Source organism: Aureobasidium subglaciale (genome assembly GCF_000721755.1).
Source record: "Aureobasidium subglaciale EXF-2481 unplaced genomic scaffold scaffold_25, whole genome shotgun sequence".
Lineage (NCBI taxonomy): Eukaryota > Fungi > Ascomycota > Dothideomycetes > Dothideales > Saccotheciaceae > Aureobasidium > Aureobasidium subglaciale.
This window is the reverse complement of record NW_013566970.1, coordinates 265,293-285,825: the sequence shown is the minus strand read 5'-3', so window position 1 is coordinate 285,825 and position 20,533 is coordinate 265,293. Positions and strand designations below refer to the sequence as shown.

At 50.4% G+C, this 20,533-nt stretch overlaps 8 protein-coding genes across 8 annotated transcripts; 4 read left to right on the top strand and 4 right to left on the bottom strand.

Moving 5' to 3' along the window:
- The first annotated feature begins 415 nt into the window (after positions 1-415).
- Positions 416-1,703, top strand: AUEXF2481DRAFT_450282 (uncharacterized protein). Its single transcript, XM_013484999.1, has 3 exons — positions 416-529; positions 621-1,473; positions 1,534-1,703. Exon 2 carries the CDS (start codon positions 622-624, stop codon positions 1,432-1,434), a length of 813 nt encoding a protein of 270 aa, XP_013340453.1. The 5' UTR covers positions 416-529; position 621; the 3' UTR covers positions 1,435-1,473; positions 1,534-1,703.
- Positions 1,704-2,099: 396 nt separating this feature from the next.
- Positions 2,100-5,505, top strand: AUEXF2481DRAFT_449992 (uncharacterized protein). The gene has a single exon (XM_013484998.1). It carries the CDS (start codon positions 2,184-2,186, stop codon positions 5,253-5,255), a length of 3,072 nt encoding a protein of 1,023 aa, XP_013340452.1. The 5' UTR covers positions 2,100-2,183; the 3' UTR covers positions 5,256-5,505.
- AUEXF2481DRAFT_450001 (uncharacterized protein) lies at positions 5,347-6,401 on the top strand. The gene has a single exon (XM_013484997.1). It carries the CDS (start codon positions 5,439-5,441, stop codon positions 6,174-6,176), a length of 738 nt encoding a protein of 245 aa, XP_013340451.1. The 5' UTR covers positions 5,347-5,438; the 3' UTR covers positions 6,177-6,401.
- Positions 6,402-7,088: 687 nt separating this feature from the next.
- Positions 7,089-9,160, bottom strand: AUEXF2481DRAFT_91798 (uncharacterized protein). The gene is made up of 3 exons (XM_013484976.1): positions 9,069-9,160; positions 8,939-9,014; positions 7,089-8,884 (listed from the first exon to the last, which is right to left on the bottom strand). Exons 2-3 carry the CDS (start codon positions 9,000-9,002, stop codon positions 7,206-7,208), a joined length of 1,743 nt encoding a protein of 580 aa, XP_013340430.1. The 5' UTR covers positions 9,003-9,014; positions 9,069-9,160; the 3' UTR covers positions 7,089-7,205.
- A 234-nt stretch (positions 9,161-9,394) lies between these two features.
- AUEXF2481DRAFT_8173 (uncharacterized protein) lies at positions 9,395-10,071 on the bottom strand (the record flags this gene model as incomplete). Its single annotated transcript, XM_013484901.1, has 3 exons — positions 9,395-9,590; positions 9,648-9,756; positions 9,816-10,071. The coding sequence occupies 3 exons, from the start codon at positions 10,069-10,071 to the stop codon at positions 9,395-9,397; spliced, it is 561 nt and encodes a 186-aa protein (XP_013340355.1).
- A 1,057-nt stretch (positions 10,072-11,128) lies between these two features.
- On the bottom strand, positions 11,129-12,221 carry AUEXF2481DRAFT_449974 (uncharacterized protein). Its single transcript, XM_013484996.1, has 3 exons — positions 11,867-12,221; positions 11,580-11,821; positions 11,129-11,502 (listed from the first exon to the last, which is right to left on the bottom strand). Exons 1-3 carry the CDS (start codon positions 11,998-12,000, stop codon positions 11,324-11,326), a joined length of 555 nt encoding a protein of 184 aa, XP_013340450.1. The 5' UTR covers positions 12,001-12,221; the 3' UTR covers positions 11,129-11,323.
- Positions 12,222-13,280: 1,059 nt separating this feature from the next.
- Positions 13,281-13,694, top strand: AUEXF2481DRAFT_8172 (uncharacterized protein; the record flags this gene model as incomplete). The annotated part of the gene is made up of 1 exon (XM_013484900.1): positions 13,281-13,694. The coding sequence occupies one exon, from the start codon at positions 13,281-13,283 to the stop codon at positions 13,692-13,694; it is 414 nt and encodes a 137-aa protein (XP_013340354.1).
- Positions 13,695-17,531: 3,837 nt separating this feature from the next.
- Positions 17,532-19,328, bottom strand: AUEXF2481DRAFT_43642 (uncharacterized protein). The gene is made up of 2 exons (XM_013484950.1): positions 19,055-19,328; positions 17,532-18,998 (listed from the first exon to the last, which is right to left on the bottom strand). Exons 1-2 carry the CDS (start codon positions 19,271-19,273, stop codon positions 17,616-17,618), a joined length of 1,602 nt encoding a protein of 533 aa, XP_013340404.1. The 5' UTR covers positions 19,274-19,328; the 3' UTR covers positions 17,532-17,615.
- Between the last annotated feature and the right edge of the window lie 1,205 nt (positions 19,329-20,533).

Sequence of the window (20,533 nt, the reverse complement as noted above, 5' to 3'; positions counted from 1 at the left end):
TCGTAACTCAGTCTCAAGGGTGGTATCTTATGCTCCTCCAGCAGCTGCTTTGACAGCCTAAACGACCTGCACTCGTTCCCGTCATAGTTGAAGGAACCTCGCAATCACTAATCCCATTTGGTTCTCGTGCTTGATGAATTGCAGCAAGCACTGGCCTTGCCAAGGACGCCACCTAGATGCGAAATGGCGGCAGGAAGGCGAAAACCCAGGGTCTTTATAGCCCTCAGTTCTATCCACGCGCTGGGGTAAATCAATGATTGCGCATACGGACTTTGATTTGGTCGCCTCCATCTTTGCCATCGTGTCATGGCGCCACTCTTGTCTCTGCTAAAGCACAAGACTACTTGTGAACCTCTTAGCCGGTCCCCTTGACTTTCACCTTGTCCCACAGTCAGGTTATATCTTCGGACCCCGCTATCAGCTAACGTACGGTACCGTTGTCTACTCGTAGGGTTCGGCTCGCCCTAGTAACAGCTTACCTAGGAAGGTATTTATAATTAAAGACCGAGCACCGCCCGGAAGTTTTCGTGTAAGTCTACACACACACACACACACACACACACACACACACAACTTCTTCTTTCCATCATGCCCATGCATGTAATGACAGACGTGGACAGCATGTCTTATAACGGCAACCACTCCAACACAAACTCGCGATTCGAACAGCGAGAGCAACAGCAATCACAACAACCAGGAGCACAACAAAACCGTCAGCCTCCTCAGGATCCACCGCTCACAACTTCGCCTAACTTTGACATCTTGGACTGGCATCCGGCATACGAATCATGTCAGCGTTACTTCCTCGATCACGCCCAGCATGAAGCTGGCACCCAGGCACTGTGCGCTCTGATCAATATTCGCCTACCCTTCCAATGGCTTCAAAATCCTGTGACCTCTTCAATTCCTACACAACTGCCAGGAGCCAGCCCTGGCACTGGAGGTCCATCCTTCAACTTCAATCAATGGTCTCGACCGAATTCTTCCGCAACAGGCCGGAGCTCACAGCAAACATCGGCTTTTGTATCACTAGTGCCTTACATTCGACGCTTGGTCATCACTGGATTTGATAAGCCAGGCATTTTGCATGGCTTTTTCGGCGACGCATACCAGGCAGGCATCACTCCCATGCAAGACTGCGAACGTCGCAACTATCTCTTTGCCGCTAAGCACGGTGGCTGGCGGACGTGCAAGAAGCAGTACGACATGAATCCTGAAGAAACTGTACCTTTCTTGAAGCCGTTGCAAAGTATTCGAGATGAAGAATTGGACGCTGCAGAGAAGAGTTGGAGTTCGTGGTTGGCGATGGAGGATTGGATGATCGGTCCTCGCGCTCCCAACGAAGAGACAGGACAAGATCAGTCAAATCAACGTTCCAGACAATGGGAGCGGGCTGGGGGCATGTCCGGCTATGATGCTTCGGATGGCATTTGACTAGAATGACTATCTTGCCTCCTTCAATATACCGATAACGTACGAAGATCAGAGTCAGTAGCTGCGCTAGGAGCTTTACTAAACAAGAAGATGCCTCAGGTCGATAGAGATAAAAAGTTCGGACAAATACCACTTGTAGCTCAATAGTGTAGAATATTTCGACAAGAAGAAAAGGAAAAAGCAAGAGCATCTTAGGGCGATTCGCAGAGAAAGCTTGTTTTTATACCATTCCATCATACATCCATCTGTCCAGGGATAGAGAAACTCAAATTTAGCAAGTCTTCGGTAGTGGTTGTTGCATTGTAGACGTGACGGCCACATGAGCAGTGTGTTATCTTGAGTTGAACGCAGATCGTTCATCTCCAGTACAAATGATGGCGGGGAGTTCTTCAAGCTGCAGAACTACACGGTGTGGTGTCAGATTGGAAAGTGTTCAGTGAAACTCCAATCGCTTGCACTTCTTCAAGCAGTGTACAGATTAGGAAAAGCCTCTGCACTCTAGGTCACCAAACGATCCTCTGCTATGGGGAGTGAGTGGTGACTTCCTCTTACGCCTCGCCGTCGTAGGTGACCGTGCATCATGCCTGCCTCGCCAAGACAAATCCATACCTGCCAAACTTTTGGCCATGGAACAACTAACTTGCAACTTACCCTCTCATCCCATCAACATCATCAATGAACATTTATGATTGACGCATTGCATAGTATTTTCTCATCATCATAGTGCTTAGCGGGAGCGGGCACCCAAAATGGACTCGTCAACATCAAAGTCGAATCACGCTATTGAGCAGTGGACGACACTATTTACGACTTGCTTTGGTCATCGCATTCGTGCGACTCAGCTATCCAAGCCCATATCGGAGCTATGGAAAACCCAACCCATCACCGGAACGCGGTTAGCCAGTATCGTTTTCACGTCAGGGGCTTCTGGAGTGGACCCCTTGATCAACGAGTATTTGGAACAGATTCTTCGCACAACATCTATTGATACGTGCGACATCCTGATTGCTTTGCTGGCTCATTCGCGGTATGCGCTCAAACGAAAAGCAGAGTCGTCAGTCACGCCTATGAGCAACGCATTTCTCGAGCACGTTCTATCGCTGCTTGTACGCCTTGTCGCTGCTGGTGACCGACCCAAAACAGCGCGGGAGGCTCGTAATGTTGTTCGAGCCCTTGGAGAATGTCTTACTGCATGCCGCGCTCACGAGATGGTCCTCATCATGCAGAACGTTGATGCGATGCAGACTCCAGACCCGCAGGTCGTCACGTCCTTCGAAACACTTGCTACGCTCGCCATCGCCATCTTGAACAATCCCAGAGTCAAGTCAGACATCAATGATAAGTGGCCTGAAGACCTTAAACAGAAGCTTGCTACCGCGTGTAGCGAGTTCTCGGAGCTTATTAGTCCGTGGTCCCATTCGCAAATCGGTCCAAGGCTCCATATGATGGCGAAGACACCTCCCCTCGGCAAACCGGATTTCAGCACTGCCGAAATTGCTACCGCGGTCAACGACTTACCTATCACCAATTCGCGAGTTGGCCTTTACACCTATCTGAACGCAGCACTATCCGGTCGGCCCCTGACAGACGACATGTCACTATTCAACTACTTGCACGCCAAGTACCAGAATGATACACAATCACTGGTTTCAGACTTGGTAGTCGCATCATTCGACACACTTGCCAATGCGCTGCAACAACGCCAGTCTTCGAACCACATCCTCTGTTACCGCTCATTTATCGCTAACAAGCTGCCTCTGTTGATCACAACGCTATCCGGCTCATTCGCACCCATGACGTCTCAAGTCTACATCCAGATGGCCTTAGGACGTGTTGATGTCCACCCCTTCCCGCCCCTTTCTTCCGATAATGATACTGCCAATAACGAGATTTTGAAGAAGAGCCGTCAGGAATTCGTTCAGGCCTGCATTCTGTTCGGACTCGGCAACGAACAAGCTTTCCATTCCGTCATGGGCGATTCATCTACACCAGCTACATCCCGTGTGATAAGGTATCATAGACAGTCTTTGACACAGCAATGCATCGCCAACATACACCGTGTCGAAGAATTAGCGCGCGAGTTGGAGAGCATGAACGGTAACGCAGGCGCCATCTCGGGAGCGCTGGTCGACACGATACAACATTTGTATGCTGCCAAGGAGACCATGTCCTTGAGGACATTGTGCAACACTCTCTCTCGTCGACTGCCTTTGATGGACATCATCCTTCAATACGCCCAGCCGGCGGACGTACTTTCACCACTATGCAGTTTGCTGAACGAGTGGACTCATGATGAGGACCAGAGCGAGTTCCAACCACCTTATGAAGAGTTCGCTTCAGTCTTGCTGCTTGTGCTGGCCACCATCCATCGGTATCAGCTTGCAGACACCGAAATTGGAGCGTTCCCCTCCGACACATTCATCATGAAACTTCTTAATGAATTGTCCACAAGTGTTTCCGTCAGCACCCTTGATGATGAGCAACAGAAGCAGCTTACGAAATGGGTACAAGGATTGTACGCAACTGACGAAAATGGCGAGACGAACGGAATCAGTGATGAGACCATGTCACATTGTCCACCACAGGCTTTTTATCTGCTGGTACCAACCTTGTTTGAGCAGAGCGTTCAAGCCTGCAAACTCATGATCCTTGCTATGAACACGTTGAAAGGAGGACTCGAGTTCCTGCTGGAACCGTTCCTACTGCCTTCCCTCATTGGCGGTCTTGGGTGGGTGACCAAACACTCTTGGGAGGATCATGGTGACACCGAGATTCTCTTACAAATGCTTCGAAAGCTTCTTCAACCAGATTCGATCTCTGGGGACGCTCAGGCGATGCATCAAACCATACTTGGGATGATCGCAAGACCCTTGGTGATGTCTCTACGCGACTTACAACGCAGACAGCCTAAGCGCAAGGACGTGGGCCCTCTTGTTGAAGTACTCGAACCTCATTTGAACAGCCAGCGCTCAGGCCAGTGTAGCTCAGCAGAGGTCAATCAGTGGTGTACTATTCCCGAAGGTGGTATGCGTGCTACTGTTCGCAGCATCATTCGTGGTCTCGCGCGCTGGTCTTCACAGGGTAGCGCTAACTCTATGCCGTTCAATTACACCCACCGAGCAATCACTTCAGCTTTGAGCATGCTTGGGGCCGATGAGGTCCTTGCAATTATGCTGGATGAAGTGAGATCACAAACTCAAGCTGGATCAGGCTCGGCTGCTCTTGAAGTCGCTACTACCATTGTGTGTGCGCCTTCACCAACGTCGGCATTATCACAAGCCAACGCGCTCATGCAATTTGATCAAAGTTCGCCACAACATGTGAATCAACGACGTACGCTGCGTCAAGCTTTGCAGGCTAGATTGGAGGAGCCTAAGGAGCTCTTGAGTGCAGAGACCGAGCGCGTTGAAGCCCTGGTGAGACTTGGTCGCCGTGTCGAAGCGCAGCTTGCTGTCCCACCGCAGCTTAGCATGCCGATGACCAGCCTCGATCTCGGCGACATGAATATCGCAAGCACAGACATGCTGACTGGCGACATGCAAATGAATGATGACACCACTAGCGAAGCAGCCACTGCAGCAGCTGTTGACCAGGAATTTACCAATTCTATGGATCAGTCACTTCAGATGGATACTTCCAGTATCAACGACCCCAACGCCATGTCGCTCGACATATCAAACAACCTTTTCGACGGCTCGGGCATGGGTTTCGATTTGACTGGCGCCTCGCAGCAACACAACCATGGTCAGATGAACAATGACGACGACATTTTTGCTGGTCTCGACATGGATCTGGGTGGCGATGACTTCGATTTCTCCTAGCCGGAGGGGTTATTTCCAGCTCTCAATGATCTATGCGTGGATTGGAACAGGCCGCTGCCTGTTGACAGGCGTGAAGAGAGCGTTGCTGATGGCTGGAGTGCCGCCCACCCTAGACCCAGTCGTGCTCTGTCTGTTGCTCTCGCCGCACAGCGCAGATTCGGCAACGACGTTTTGATCTTCAGCATGCAGTCTGGCCGTGGCTCTGATGGTAGGAGCGAACAGCCTGAGGACCCTGAGAGCCCTAGGCGTGTTTCATCGTCGCCGCCCGCCTCTAACGCTCAGAATGATGGAGTGACTGAGTCCGTGCCTGCGAGCAGCGTCCCCCAGGAAAACCGGCTGACTGATTATGATCAGCTTGTATGTTCCTCCAGATCTCACTCAGAACCTATCTCCAACAGTCGCGTCCGTAGACCACGTTTGAGATTGAACATCTCGTCACCAGGTGCTTTTGCTCAAAACCTGGCTGTCACTCGTCAAACGGGCTTAGCACAACGCAGATTTCCACTAGACCATTCGGAAGCAACGAGGAACACTGTCGACCACCACACTGGAGGTATGCTCTCGGCTTTCGACGACGTACAACAGCGTGCTCTCATGCAGGCTGAGTTTGAGAGACTGGAAAACAGCATGCGCCGTGGCAGATTCTCTCAGAGACCTCGAGATCCCATTTACGAAGAGCGTGACCGAAGAAGCCGTGAGCATCAAGCGGAGGGTACACGCCGTGCGATACGGAACCGAGAGCGGGATCGTGCCCGGAGAGAACGACTTCGTCGAGAGCGAATGTCGGGTGGAGGATGGACTGTTCCAGATGCATCCCTTGCGACCGGAGCTAATGCTACCGTTTCTGTATCTACAGCGCCAGTCGCTCCAATGTATCCACAACAATCAGAATCCTCCGGGCCTGAAGGTGAGTCCGAATAAGAGAGGAGACTGGGAGCGAGTCCAACCGCGACGCCAGAATCGCCCTCAAGGGATTGCGCGCAAAACGAGATTGAGGCACAACAGCGTGAAAATGAGGAGACTGAGAGTGCTGAGAGTGAGGACGAGGATCCACCAAGAACACCATTACAAAATTAGTTTTATGCAGGCATAAAGTGAAAAACCTAAGACATATTCCCTCTTGCTTTGTCGCCCTTTTTGTACGGTTGTGACTTTACGTTTCTCTGGTTGAAGAGACATAGACTCGAGGCAGCAGAGTAGGTGGGGTAATGTTGTTGTGGCACTACCGAGGAATCATCGTGAGTACGAGCATGTTGTCATGAGCCTATGTTTCTCTTGAGAACGCTGCTTGAACCACTGTGAGCTTATGGACCTTTTGCAATAATCACTGTATCCCATTATGGATGTACGATAGGAGTTTGATGGCACACGAGGACGATATTCTTTGATGACGTGAATGACTTATTCCATCATATCGACGTCATAGATCCTGCTTATTAGGGGGGGAAAAAGCATTGACATGGTTCGGTATAATCAAACTCGAGGTGGAGTAATGGTGGTGCTCGTTGTATACCACTTTCTGAAGGAGTCTATAATTAAAACACGAGAATTGTCAATTTTGGGTCCAGGAAGCGAGAACTCGACTTTAGAGTCGCAGTTTATGTGAGGATATGTATGGAAGAGGCTTGAGAAGTGATAGGAGGTAGTTTCCAATGTGATGTGGTTGAGATATCGTCGTTGATGTGTCGAAAATGCTAGTCTAGGGGAGCACCCTGACCACAAAATCTGGCATACCATAAATCGAACAATGTTGTTTTTGGTCATCGGTGACGAACTTTGTGACTTTGTCACGTCTAAAATATCTCACATGAGGGGAAAGAGCATGTTTATATGGTCGCCATAAGGTGTGATAGGGTGTATTATGGTATACGTTACGAGTACATAAATCGCTATACTAAATCCTCAAAGATGCTTCATCTGCAAACAGACAGACACTCTTTAATCGCCCATCTAATCAGACTTGGCCATGCTGAAGTCCTCCAGCGAACGACCGTTCTCCACCTCCTTCTTCCAACACGTACGCTCCTCAGACGCGACACCAGGACCCTGGTAAACACTACCATACAATCCAGTAGAGTAACTCTCCTTGGCATTCTTGCTCTTGTGCTTTCTGCTATACCACTTGCCGTATGCAAGAAGGTAGTACAATCTGAATGCGAGCAGGGCGAACTGGTCACGCTCGAGATCCTCGGGGTATGTGGCGCCAAGATCGATGGCAGCGGCGGTTCCAGAGATACAAGCGACTTCGTGGGCGTTTACCATTGTCCAAGCGGCGGCAAAACGGGTGTGGTTCTTTCCGTTTAGTGCCCACATCCAAGGGACCACGAAGAGGTAATGAGTGAAGGAGTGGCACAACTGATGCCACCAATCCTTTCTGATAATCTTTGACTCGTCAATCTCGTCAATAGACCAGAGGTGAGAATCGCGGTCCTTGTTGAGGAAGATGGTTTGGAAAACTGCATTGTCGAGGGGAGTGTCGGGAGGAAATTGGGATTGATAGTTTGAGCAGTTGAAGGACATTTCAAGCTTGGTCATGTCTTTGGGGTACATCTTGATCAGATACATGGGCTTGAAGTTCTTGCGTGCGTAGTCGAGGCGTTCGGATTGGTCCTTTCCGTTGATAGACTTGACGGCTTGTTCTTCGTTGAACTCCATCTCGTAGTGCTTGCGCATGTAGTCGGCGTCGGAGTGAGTGACGGTAATGTCGTTGGCAAACTTTGCGGAGCCGAGGACTTTGTTCTCTCTCCATGTAGCGACGGGCTTGAGGAGGCGCTTAGCAGTGTCGGTGAGGACGCAGAGGACAATCTCGTCGTAGTGTTCTTCCTTCTCTTGAGCATCGGCATCGCCGTTGTGACCTTCGACTGTGTTGGGTACCCAGGCGCTGTCTTGAGTGTGGCCATCCGAGGCAGGCGTTCTCTTGATCAACTTGACATCGACACCGTCCTTGTTTCTGCGAACGACTTGAGTGACTTCAGTAGACAGACGGACAGTGACACCTTTCTTCTCAAGACTGGTCTTCCAATCGCTGTAGAACTCGCTGAAGTTTGGGAAAACAACCATGGGAGGCAGGTTGCTGGCAACGCTGGCCTTGTCCGGAGGATACCACATGCCGTAGGTGGGACTTGTGCACAATCTCTCGAGGACCATTGTGGGGACCTCGGGGGCGTAGTTGCCAGTGCCCAAGAACAGGGCGACCATAGGCAGAGCAACAATGTTGGCAAACTCTTCCGAAAACATGAAGAGCTTCACAACGTATTTGATGGGTACGAGGGCGACGAAGACCTCGAACCAACGGATCATCTTGATCATGTAGTAGAAGCGTCTGACCTCTTTTTCGTGCTTCTTAAGCATCATGGTCGAGTAGACGTTGGTCCAGAACTGCTCGTCTTTTCCGAAGGCGACCTGGAGCTTGACGGGATCAGCATGGTGTCCCTGGCGGGCGAACATGGTCATGGTGTGGTGAAAGATGTACGAGCCTCCCTGAACACCCTGGTTGAGCCAGCTGGCACCATACTTGTTCTTGTCGATGGGGATACTGTAGGCCTGACCACCACAGTAGTCGACAGCGTCGATGATGGTGACATCGAACTTGTCGGGGTGCTCGGCCAGGTGGTGGGCACAGGACATGCCTGTCGCAACGCGTCAATTCTGCTCAGGAGCATCACTTCAACAGATAGACTCACCTGCAGCTCCAGCACCAACAACCAGTACCTTCTTCCTCTTCTGGCTTTCCATCTGTTGACCCATGTCGTAACGCGTCTGAGAGGGTTGACTTGTTAATAGAGGCTTCACCGAGTCTGGCATGTCAATTACTTTTTGAGATACAATTATCGTGTGCGAAGGGGTTGAGGGCGACGTGGTAATGATGTAGGGCGCCGTCGACAAAGAATGCCACACAAAAAGATCACATCATGACCTCGCGGAACACAAGGAAACCAAAGACAGCATCGTCATAGATCGAGGCTGAAATCTGGGGTACGCTGCGGCTAACGCTGATCAGGCATGGTCTGGCAAGATTAGCTTTCCAATATATTCTTCCGATTGAAGTCGCTATCATCTGACTGAAGGCACAGGCGACGAGCTATGTTGATGATGCGAATAACTTATGGTGGATGTATGATGGGTATATAATCGTGTCCTCAAAGGACTTGGTAAGCGTCGTAGATGACCATGTCACCAACGCGCCCAGAGCTCGCGATAAAGACGGCCGAGTTGAGCCAAGTGTATCTCTCATCGCCAGTCTCGAAGGTAAGGTGCAATCGCATTCTGAACTGATCAGGACCGATCTTACCTTCTCCGAGCTTCTCCAATACCTCCTTCTTTCCTGTCCTCGTTCTACATTCACGACGTCAGTCTGCGTTCTCAGTCTCCGTCATGGGGTGGCACACTTACCCTGTCGTGCGCAGATAAATCGTCGCTCCGTCATGTGTCTGCAGGTTGTATCTTGTGTCCAAGTGAGCTGTTTGCTGATCTCCGTCGTGGTCCCGTACAATCTCCCAGTCTTGCATTGATCGGTTAGAGGACTGTATAGATTGGCGCAAAAAGGTACATTGTGCTCACCTCCGCCACCAGGAAGGATCTTGCCCTTTAGGCGTGGACCCTCGAACCGACCGCCTTTGAATATCACAGTAGACCTGTCACCGTGGGGGCCGTTTCCAATGTGCCTGAAGGATTCCATATCACATTCGAGATGGAAGAGGAATTGGAGCGCTGGAAGCGGCAGCTTGTAATCAGGCTTCGCCCAGTCGCTGTAGGTCAGTTGCTCGATGTTGACAGGCGCCTCAACTGTACCTGGCTGTGGTGTCGAAGATGCCATGATGATTGTAACTCGCACAGATCGTGATGCGAAAAGCAGTATCACCTATTACCACATTGCGAAGACTTCTTTATAGAATTCAAGGTCTCTCAATGACGTCGTTATCGAGCTAGCCGTAGGTTACCGACTGTTGAGCATCGGCAATTCCCCATGGCAAAGGCTTCGAACTTGGACTCGCAAAACAATTCCTTATACTTGCATCTGCCTCAAGACTTTCAGGGAGGAAGAGAAGAAGAGGGACGTTCCCGCTGCTGATCATTCAGACTCTGGCGTTGACCACTGAGGTTATGAGCAGCTCACCTTGATGGACGATCGCAGGATAAGTGGAGCAATGCAATGCCTGACCTCATGCAATCCTCTCCCTGCCCTGGTGCATACCATTTCCAACACTACATACGATATGGGGCAAAGTCTGCTGTTATCGGCTATATAGCTGTCGCCTAATCCTACCGCCATTACTATCTATCTATCGCTGCTCCAGCCATGAACGCGGCTATCATCCCGCGCTTTTAATCTATTCCCTTCATGAGTCTGCACTGCCTGTCCTTTAAGCATAGCGATAAGCAATTCTACAAATATATCGTCATATATGAAAAGAGGGGTCGACTTAAGCGCCACGCGGCCGACGATAACGAAGTCCAATAATGTCGTGCTTCCCGTCAACGAGGCCCGTGTTAGCCGTGTTGTATAGTGATTGTATACGGTATCTTTCTAGGGTTGTAGGAATTGAAAGGAATGACCTTGGCGGGTTGTTCCATGGCATCACACTGCTATCTGGAGAAGAGCCCGCCTACATGACGATAATGGACGGTCTTAGTGCCATGGCGGGACTCTACTTTGCCGATGACCTTGCCTTCCAATGATCACGCCCCAAGATAGATCAGCACAAAGGCCCAGGGCTCAGACCGGCTTTACTTGACAGCTGCTAGCGCCAGCAGGAACCAATTCAAGTGGGAAAACCACAGCTGTATGCAAATGATCATTGGTTGCCAGAAGAGTCGGGATACCAGCCACAAGCGTATAATTGATTGGATGCAACCCTCGGCGGATGGCGAGCGAGCGAGATTCTCGATAGCTCATAGGCTCCTGCCACCTCGCTTGATCGCTTACGCCGTAAGACGACAGCGCGGGCGTACCCTCATCGAAGATCCTGCCAGTCGCTCCCGCCGCACAACTTCTGGGTCGACCTGGGGACTTGCAGGAAGTCTTCCTGAGGACCGGTACGAGGCCAGAGCATTGGAGTGCATTTCCTTCAAACGTGCCACTGTGCTGGGAGGAGGCACAGTACACGGACGTCATGGAGCATTGATGCTGTTGCTGCAGTTGCAATTGCCGCATGCAATGCCTGGCAGTTGAGATCCGATACTGTGCTCAAACCAGAAGCGTGAATTGCAAATCCTGTGATGTGACAGACCTTGACCACCTGGTGGCCTTGACGAACGTTAGTTCTTGCGCCATATATCGAGGATCCTGCGGAGGTTTGATGATAAGAGTCAAATTTGGCATACACAATATGCGCATCCACACGGCGTGGGGGTTGCTTTCCAGCCTCATTGGTACTTGATCAGGCAGGACAAGCGAGGTACCGTACGAACCCCTCTCGGCGAACATGCTGCATGTCTGAGGACTGCTGCTCCACTTGTCCAAGCCAGCGCCCGACGAAGCATTTGGCGTCTCAATCAAAGTGAGGTTCCCTATCGGAGACAGGTGTTGTGCGAGAGGGTCGAACGCGAGACCCTTGATACGAGGCCTATAGTGTGTAAGACCGGCAGAGAGAACAGCTCAAGCTTCACACCAAACGAGTGAGCAGCAGTAAGCAAGGCAGTTACTACCGGTCGGTTTCAATGCATCGCTTGGAGCGAGCTTTTTGCATCTGCATGCAGCAGGCACTTGAAACCGAAGCAACGTAAGAGCGGAGAACTGATGCATACCAGCTTGTGCACAAGTATGCCATTGGTTCTCGCAAGCTGTCCGTATCAAGGTGGTTTCGAAGCTACTGGGAGCGAAGTCATCAAGGTGAGAAGTGGCAGGGGGGTGACGACGACGAATAGGTGAAGGCTGAAGGCAACAGCCAAGTGACTTTACAACCCAACACTAGAAGATCCCTTCGGCTAGTCTGGTGCCGCCCGGAACCCGAAAGGTGAGATCAACAAACACAAGACAGTTGTTCACACTTCTCCCAAACAGCAACGATTGAGGAACTAAATTTGATGAATTGCTCATCATTCCAGTGCCGTTCGTGCCTCGTGAGCAGCTCACATATGAGCTGCAGGCCAACCGTCCCCAAGCGGAATGCTGCTTCTATTCGCGCATGACAAGGCGCTCCGGGTGATTTTCACGCTAAGAAAACTCTGTCAAGCACGCCCCCATGCTATCTCGCAATAGGAGCCAAGACAAGGATACATGAAAGTGTACGGAGGGAAGCGGACATCACGCAAGCAAAAGACGTTTCGCCGATCACGGCCAAAGCGACGAGGAGTGCAAGAGAAATTTCGTGCGAAGTCGCTGTGGTGACTCTGAATTGGAAACGGACTGTCGAAAGTTAGACAGGAGTGATTTGAGAGACTAGGCCGGACGGTTCATGGTTCAATAGTGAATGAACGGACAGGTACAAGAGCAGGTAAAGGTTGTTCATCCTACCCGAACAACGAATCCTGCCAAAACTCGAGCGTCCGAAACCCCCACGCACAAGGTTTCGGAGTGGCTTCCCTCTGGGCATGCAGCTGAGGGTCGAGAGCGCAAGCGCGGGAAAGGCCAGCAGGGTGCATGCACAACAGCCCCATACGCCAATGTATCTGCTGATCATGGCGTGGGCACGCAAGTGGTGTGCCTGAAGATGCTATATGTTGCCATGCCCGCTCCTTTCTGAGCTGCTTATATCACAAAGCCTCAAGCCCTCCATCTTCTCTCACCTTTCGAGCGTCTTCTGTCGCAATCGCACCTCATCATCGAAACATTCTGTGACAAGCTTCGACGCCGCCTACCACTTTCTTGCATCTTCGATCCCTTCGGTCTGTCCGTCTGAGTCACATCACTTCTTACTCACGCCATAAGGTCCGGGCGTTTTTATATGATTCATTTCCCACATTGCTCATAACCATCAACGTCCTACCTTGATAATCTCTCTCCATACATAAGAACGAGACATCCCCATCCACTATTCGTGGTCAATCATCAACCAACATACACACACAACACAACCATCTACCATGGACTGCTTCCTCGACTTCTGCCTCGCCTGCGACAAGCAGACTAGCGAAGGCCTCTACTGCTCTCAAGCTTGCCGCTTGGCCGACCTTGAGAAGGCTGGCTCATCAACACCTTCGTCACCCTTCTCACCTACTATGGAGTCGACTTCTCGCTCCTACTTCCCCACCAGCTCAACTGGCTTCCAGCTCCCCGAGGCTTTCAGCTTCAAGCCTGCAAGCATGTCGACCTTTGTTGAATCATCATCGCCTCGTCGCTCCCTCTCACCGTCATCGTCACGAAGCTCCTTGTCGTCTTCGGGCGGTAGCCAATCAGGCAACACCATCTCAGAGGCAGCACGCACTGAGCTTCAAACATACGTCAGCGCTTTCGATCAAACTCGTGAGATGAAGAGGCGTTCATTGAGCAGCCACTGATGCTCTTCCATCAAACGGCCGGAGCTTTGATACTGTTGGCCCTTCATCACGACGCTTTACGAAAACTCACTCTCATCTCGACCATACCCAAAACATCACCTTCAAACACTCTTCTGTACGACTCAACGAACTATTCCCGGCATTGCGACCGCTGTATTTGCCATTTCTCCATTCTACACAGCGATCGACCATTTTCGGACTTCTGTTTCCTTGCATTTGTTGTACCACAAAAAAAGTCAAACACCATCGGACTATAAAGGCGCATTTGAAATTACTTGCATTGGCGGACACAGGATAGGGATGTAGGAAAGTGAAGAGTTTCATGGATCATAGGATACATTCGCTTGTCATCGAAACATTTTATCATTACATCGGGCTGCATTTTATGTCGAGAGGATACCCTTTGCTTTTACACATTTACAATTTCAAAATGGCGGACATTTTATCACTACTCAGATCAATCCATCAAACGCGTTACACTGCTACACAATTTCATCAATCATTACATACAAAAATCACTTCTGCTTTGTCTTCTTTCTTGTGTTCCTTCTTGCACGCCCTTGCAAATCGCACGCCCTACCTCGCACAGCCTGGTGTCGTTTTTCCCTAGGCCCTCCCTTGTAAACTCCTGTGCTCAACAGCTGCCCCCAATCGACCAACGAACCCCGCACGTGGAGGGAAGTACCAATGTACCTCTCACCTATTAGCACATCAAATTTGCCGCCTTCTTGGTGCATCTTCCTCACCAAAGTAGTTCCCACTCTACCAATTCAACAATGTTTCACACCAACCCCCCGCGCGCCAAAAACTATGAAGAAAACACGGTATCGGGTAACCCCTGTAGCGAAAAACACTTCTATACTGACTTTCGACTGGAGGTTGGGCATGGACCTCTCTGGCCAGGCGCCACACACGAAGGAGGCTTATTCTCTGTCCTCCGTTGCAAATATTTTCCGTCATGTAAAAGAAGGTTACGGGCAATCGTCAAACATGTTCAAAAATGTTGTGTGTGTAATTTCATGAGTCGCGGCCAAAGCGCTGCAGAGATGTCACTGGGACTCCGCGTATGAAGAGCCTGGCGCCGCTCTCCGCAAACATTCTTTTGACAACCGTCTGCCGGACAAAGTCAATTCTCCAGTAGGCTGTGGTAGCAGCGCATCGGCGACTCCGGGAGGACAGGAGTCATTCGGGCCGTGGGTGAGGAAGCTGCCCATTTCGCGTTGCACGTACGAGGCCGAGGGGGCCCGATGGGAGACGGGTGCGGCACCGCTGCCGGCCGGCTGGCTTTGATCTTCTCACTGATTATCTCTGTACCTGGATGGTATAGACCATTGTGCAGTCAGAGCGTCTCTGGCATCCAACGACTTTTTCCTTTGAGCAGTTGCAAAAGTCATGCCGGTAGACGGACCAGGCCGGCCATGACTACAATATTGCTGCCGTGACTGGGACGAAGGATTTCCTCTGCCCACCGTGCCACCTCCGCTTGGAGCGGCCCAGGGATTTCTTGCGTGTGGAGAACGGGGGTTTGTCAGGACCCCACAGCCAACAAGCAGGGCGCCTAGCTAGTTGCCGTTTGATAATGCTCACTGTTCTTGTACCTATATCAAGGTATCCTAGCGACGTGGGGGGCCTTTTTCGTCGTCTTGCGATGTAAGCAGACTGCAGCCAATGAGCGTCATCGAAAGCAGCACTCACTCATCACTTTGAGAGCACGTTTTTCTCTTTCCCGAAATCAGCTGGCTATCAACACGTTCAGCTCATCCTCACGCAATCTGCGTGTCCGAACATTGAATGTGCGAGACCTCTCCAACAATACATTAGGCCAAAACTCAAAACGCGATCAGCCCTCGGAGACCGGAGACCTTTTCTCCTGCGAACTCTGTGCTTGGTCTCCCGCAACACTCGTAAAGGCAAAAAGCATCGACGACTTTTGCTTTTCCAGCGCACCCCCTGCACAATTCTGTGACTCGCTCATCTTTCACAAAAAAGCCCAACCGAGTCTGCTCGAAAACCCCTGGCCATAGCTCTTGCACATCGATTTCCGAGACCGCGGGACGAAGATCCGGGTCCACTGCTGCTCTCTGCTTCAGCGATCTGAGACAAGGAATGATAGTCAAAGACATGGACGATCCAAGGTAGAGCAACTACATTGAAACAGCAGAGATTGGAAGAAGGCGGAGAAGGTGCAGTGGACAGAGAAGAAGGCTAATAAAATCAACAGGGACTTTGTGCGCATTCTGACAGCAGTGAAGTTGACCCTTCTAATTTGCTATTTGCACACGCGGCTCGCTTATACAGGCAAGTCACGACGTAGTCTTGCTCTACCATCACACGCGAATTCGCATCCCCTTTCTCTTCATGGTCACGAGTTCTGGTCTGGTTTCAAAACTCCTCCCTACCACGGTGCTGCAAAGTACTGTGTTTGCCGTGCTGTAAATACAACTTATCATCTTCCTCCCGTGTTGAGCGGTGAGAAGTGGCAAGCACACCGACAACACCTCCGATATCTACCTTGGATCCGTCCACAAAAAAGATATGGAAATTATCCACGATGGTCAAACTACCCGGACCACGGCTCACCTCAGGTGTCCCTTATCCCCTGTCCCTTCAGGGTCTCATAAGTCCAGATCCTTTGACCCTACCGCGATAAGATTGAGAGATGCAGGAACGCGATTACCGTTGAGAAGCCCTCCCAGATCTTGGGTGCAAACGCGTCGCAATACACGGCAAGGGCAAGCAACCCAACATGATGAGTCAAAAGACCTGCCTCCGTCTTTGCAACGCAAAAACTCTCCCCCCTCTGCCGTGTCCCGCTTCCTCAACGGTGAGCCGTAAGAGAAAAAAAACGTCACACAAGCAAAAGCAGAGAGAGGTCTCGAAAGTGCCCCAAAAACGTGAAACTAATCACGAGATGAGGGTACTCTTGCTTAAACCGAAGTCCGGGGCTTCATTCGGGGTATTGTTTCGGCTTTCGGAAACAGCGATGCTGATGTTGCTGGCTTGTGTGGAAAAAGGCATCAATGGCTTTTGAACGGTGTAGCTGCAATCTGGACTTTTGGTGAGGCTCTCCATGCTGAAAGCAAGAGAAGGGCAAAGAGTCTAGACCCTAAGACCCTTGGATATCGCAGGGAGGCTGCGATATCGTCACCCTGTATGATACTACGAACGGTATGATTGCGAGATGTTTGCAAGTCGATGGCACGATGATTGCAATTCGATAATATGACAATTTGCAGGTCTGAGTACCGAATGAGGCTCGTCTTTGCTATCTCATTAGTTAGGTCAGATCATCTGATCCCGAGCTGACACGCATTGCTTGCATAACTTTCATTGATCCGCTCACCTCCGTCGCTCTACGAACACGTAAGGCTCGTGATCAGGATAGCGGCAGCAGTCGCGCAATACACGACTAAATATCATCACCTCCCCACACACGAACGATAGGATCCATGTCTCTATTTATTCCAATTATCTCTTGCATCTTTCCTGTTCTCGAACACGTTCTTCGACAAAAGACGACGACTCTGACCAGGGTGCTACTCGCGACAGCCATTGACCATTTCGAATTGACCACATTTACCATCGCAGGGTCGAAGCATTTAGCGTTGATTCATCTCTTTTGTAGTCCTCATATACTCTCTGGCATCTCTGATATCTGCAAATCGCAAAATTCGTTGGTCATTTGGATGCTCCTATACCTCTCGACTTCTCGACTCTTGAAGTCCACTTTGCTTCAACTGCGAGCACGACCAAGAGACACATTGTCTTCCCAGAGAGCAAGACTTGACGAATAACCCATGTACAAGACACATGGATCCCAAACATAGCAGACACATTCACGAATATTCCATTTCAAAATTGTCGTGATAGGGACAGAAATCATATTTCCTTGCCTGAAACAGTGATAGATAATCTATCATCTTACTGCGCGATATCCAGCGCAATACTACTAAGATAAGCACACCTCTCCCTCTGCACAGCATCTACATTCTCCATAGCCGTAGCATTAGTAACGAAATGCAATCTCTGCTTCTGACTCTGAGTCCAAGCATTCCACTCAGGACTTCCCTTGAGTCTATAAGTATTAGGATTGAACGTTCTGATAAAAGAGGTCCAATAAGCTTGTGTCACAGGCACAATGGCTGCATTGACAGTAGAGTACGAGGCTGGAGCATTGCCACGAGTGTTTTCTGGGCCCCAGATGGCGTTGATTTCGACGGTGTGGGTTACACCGCGGCCGGCTGCTGCGGCGACGGGGTCGACGACATCCCAGTGGTAGTTGTAAATGTCTTTGCGGTTAAATGTCGCGGCGTAGATGTCGGATACGTTTATGCCAGGGCAGTTGTAGCGTAGCTCTCCATAAGCGTCAGAAGCCTGTCTCCACCAAGTTCCAGAGTTGGGGAATTGGTTAGATGCATTGTTGGGGTAGAGTTTGTTGATTTGGCGCAATTGGGAGGTTGTGATGAGGGGGAATTGATCTTTTAGGAATGTGTTGCTTTCGCCGACGGAAGAGGTGTTTACGGGGACGAAGACTGTGCCTTCATTTGTGTCGTCGCCGTAGATGGCGGGAAGCTTGATAAAGTTTCCTTTGCGGTAGGCGGCCATTGTCAAGTCGCTTACGACATCACCGTCCAGAGTGGGTCCGTACATGTAGAGAGGAGGGTTCTGAGCTCCAGGGAAGGGAGTGTTGATGTTCTTGGTTTGGAGGTAAGTGGCATTGAGACCACGCAGACAAGCCAGAGTATCGTTGGAGTTTGTGCAGCCAGTGCGGATGACCAGGTTATCGTACATGAATTGCGACTCGTTGATGCTGCGGACAGCGGCGAAAGACTGAGACTCAGCAGCAGTGGCGTGGAAGAGATTATCGTTGCGGCCATTGTGAGCGGTAAGCAAAAGAGTGATGGAAGCTGCTCCTGCAGATGCTCCTCCCAAAACGACATGGTCGGGGTCACCGCCAAACTTGCGAATGTTCTTTTGCACCCATTGCAGGGCCTTGATTTGATCCTTGAGACCGTTGTTGACGCTGCCACCCTTGACAATCTCTTCGGATGCGAGGAAACCATAGGGTCCGACGCGGTAGTTGAAGTTTACGACAACGATATTGTGGTTGCTTGCTTCGATCAAGCCAGTACCGTTGTAGTTGGGGTTGGAGTTTGTGTTGAATCCTCCACCTTGGATGAAGAAGTAGACGGGTAGCGGATGGCCAGTGGTAGCGTTCGAAGGCGCATAGATGTTCATAAACAGACAATCTTCAGATGACGTGTTGCTAGCCGCCGAGCCAGTTCCCAGACAAGTGTTTCCGAACTACGTAAACCAGAGTCAGCAAGTACAACATTAAGTGTAGTAATGGTCCGACTCACAGTATCAGCAACAATAGTAGTCTTGTTCTTGACAGGATCACAAGGAGCCGCAAATCTCAAATCTCCAATCGGAGGAGCAGCGTACCTCACACCCAACCACTGCGTAATGCCATTCTCAAGAGAAACACCTTGGTACTTGGAATAGCTCACATCCACCAAAGGCTTGACAGCACCAACAGAAGACACACCAACCAGACCTGCAAGCAAAGATGAACGCATCGTGACTGGGGGAAACAGAAGAGGGGGAGATTGAGGGGTACACTTACAAAAACACGGCGAGAAGGCCTGCCCTTTATATCCAGAGATGCAAACTTACTAGGGCACATGATCTCTTTTACTCTGTATCGCTTGGTATAGCCTAAACAACACTGCCACCCCGTCACGCATCATGAAGCATTTACCATGGCGCGACCCTTGCGTGCCCGCAGTATCGTTTTTTTGTGGTGGAGAAAAGTGTCACAGATCACGGCATGCCGACGTCCTCCACACGCTTCCTCGATCGGCTTGTCCTGGAAGTGAAGATGCCGAGTAAAGTCAAAAGATCGTGTTTATTGCCGTGTGCACTGCCGCTGCTCTCTGTCTTCGAGAGCTTCATCTCTATATAGCTTGCGACTGCAGCGTCTTGCTCGCTATCACAACCTGTCCCAAAATGTCAGGAAACCCTTGCTCATGACGAGATACTCAAAAATCCGCCCAGCAAAAACAAGACCGAGGATAGATTGAAAGTCCCGACCTGCATCGACATTTTTGCGGAGAGCGGAGGTCATTGTGGGGCCTTGCCAACCTCCGCAACGCACGCCAAAGCGGGGACCTAAGGTCTTGGGTTCTCCTTGGTCCTGGTCGTCAATCTATATACCATGTGCAAAGCAGTAAAACAAGGTTTAATTGCGTTTTGAAGAATCGCACACGCTGACATTGGTAAGATCATGTCAATCTCGAGCAACAATCATGAGAAGTCGACAATCTTTGATTTTTTAACTAGAATATCTAATGCTGCTTTGAAACAAAACCCGCTAAAGAGGAAAGACAGATCCTCTGCAATTTGCAAAAGACGACCATGACTGTTGTAGGAGAAACCAGGCAGTCATAGGATAGAGAGGAGAGCGAGAACCAGAAAAGGAAAAAAAGACGAAGAAAAACACAACTGCAGATGTAAAGATTTCCCGACTCCTGCCCTTCGCCAGTAATCTTGTGTATACAACAAGATGGCGAGATTGTTGCTCGCCCCGCCCCAGCTGGTGTACCCAGCACAACTCCCCTATGCGCCCAGGTCATCGCACCAAATGTTAGTTTTCTCGCTGTTTGTACCATGCCTCTTTCTTTGCGTTTCAAAACGTTTCTTTTGCCATGTCTGGGAGACGCTCATGCGTTCGTCGCGAAGCGGTGGTGTTGTTGCGACGACGAGGTAGAACTCTACAGGCCATACATGTGCCAGCCGTCTAAGCCATCATCTCCAACCACATTTGGTTTGGCTCCTTC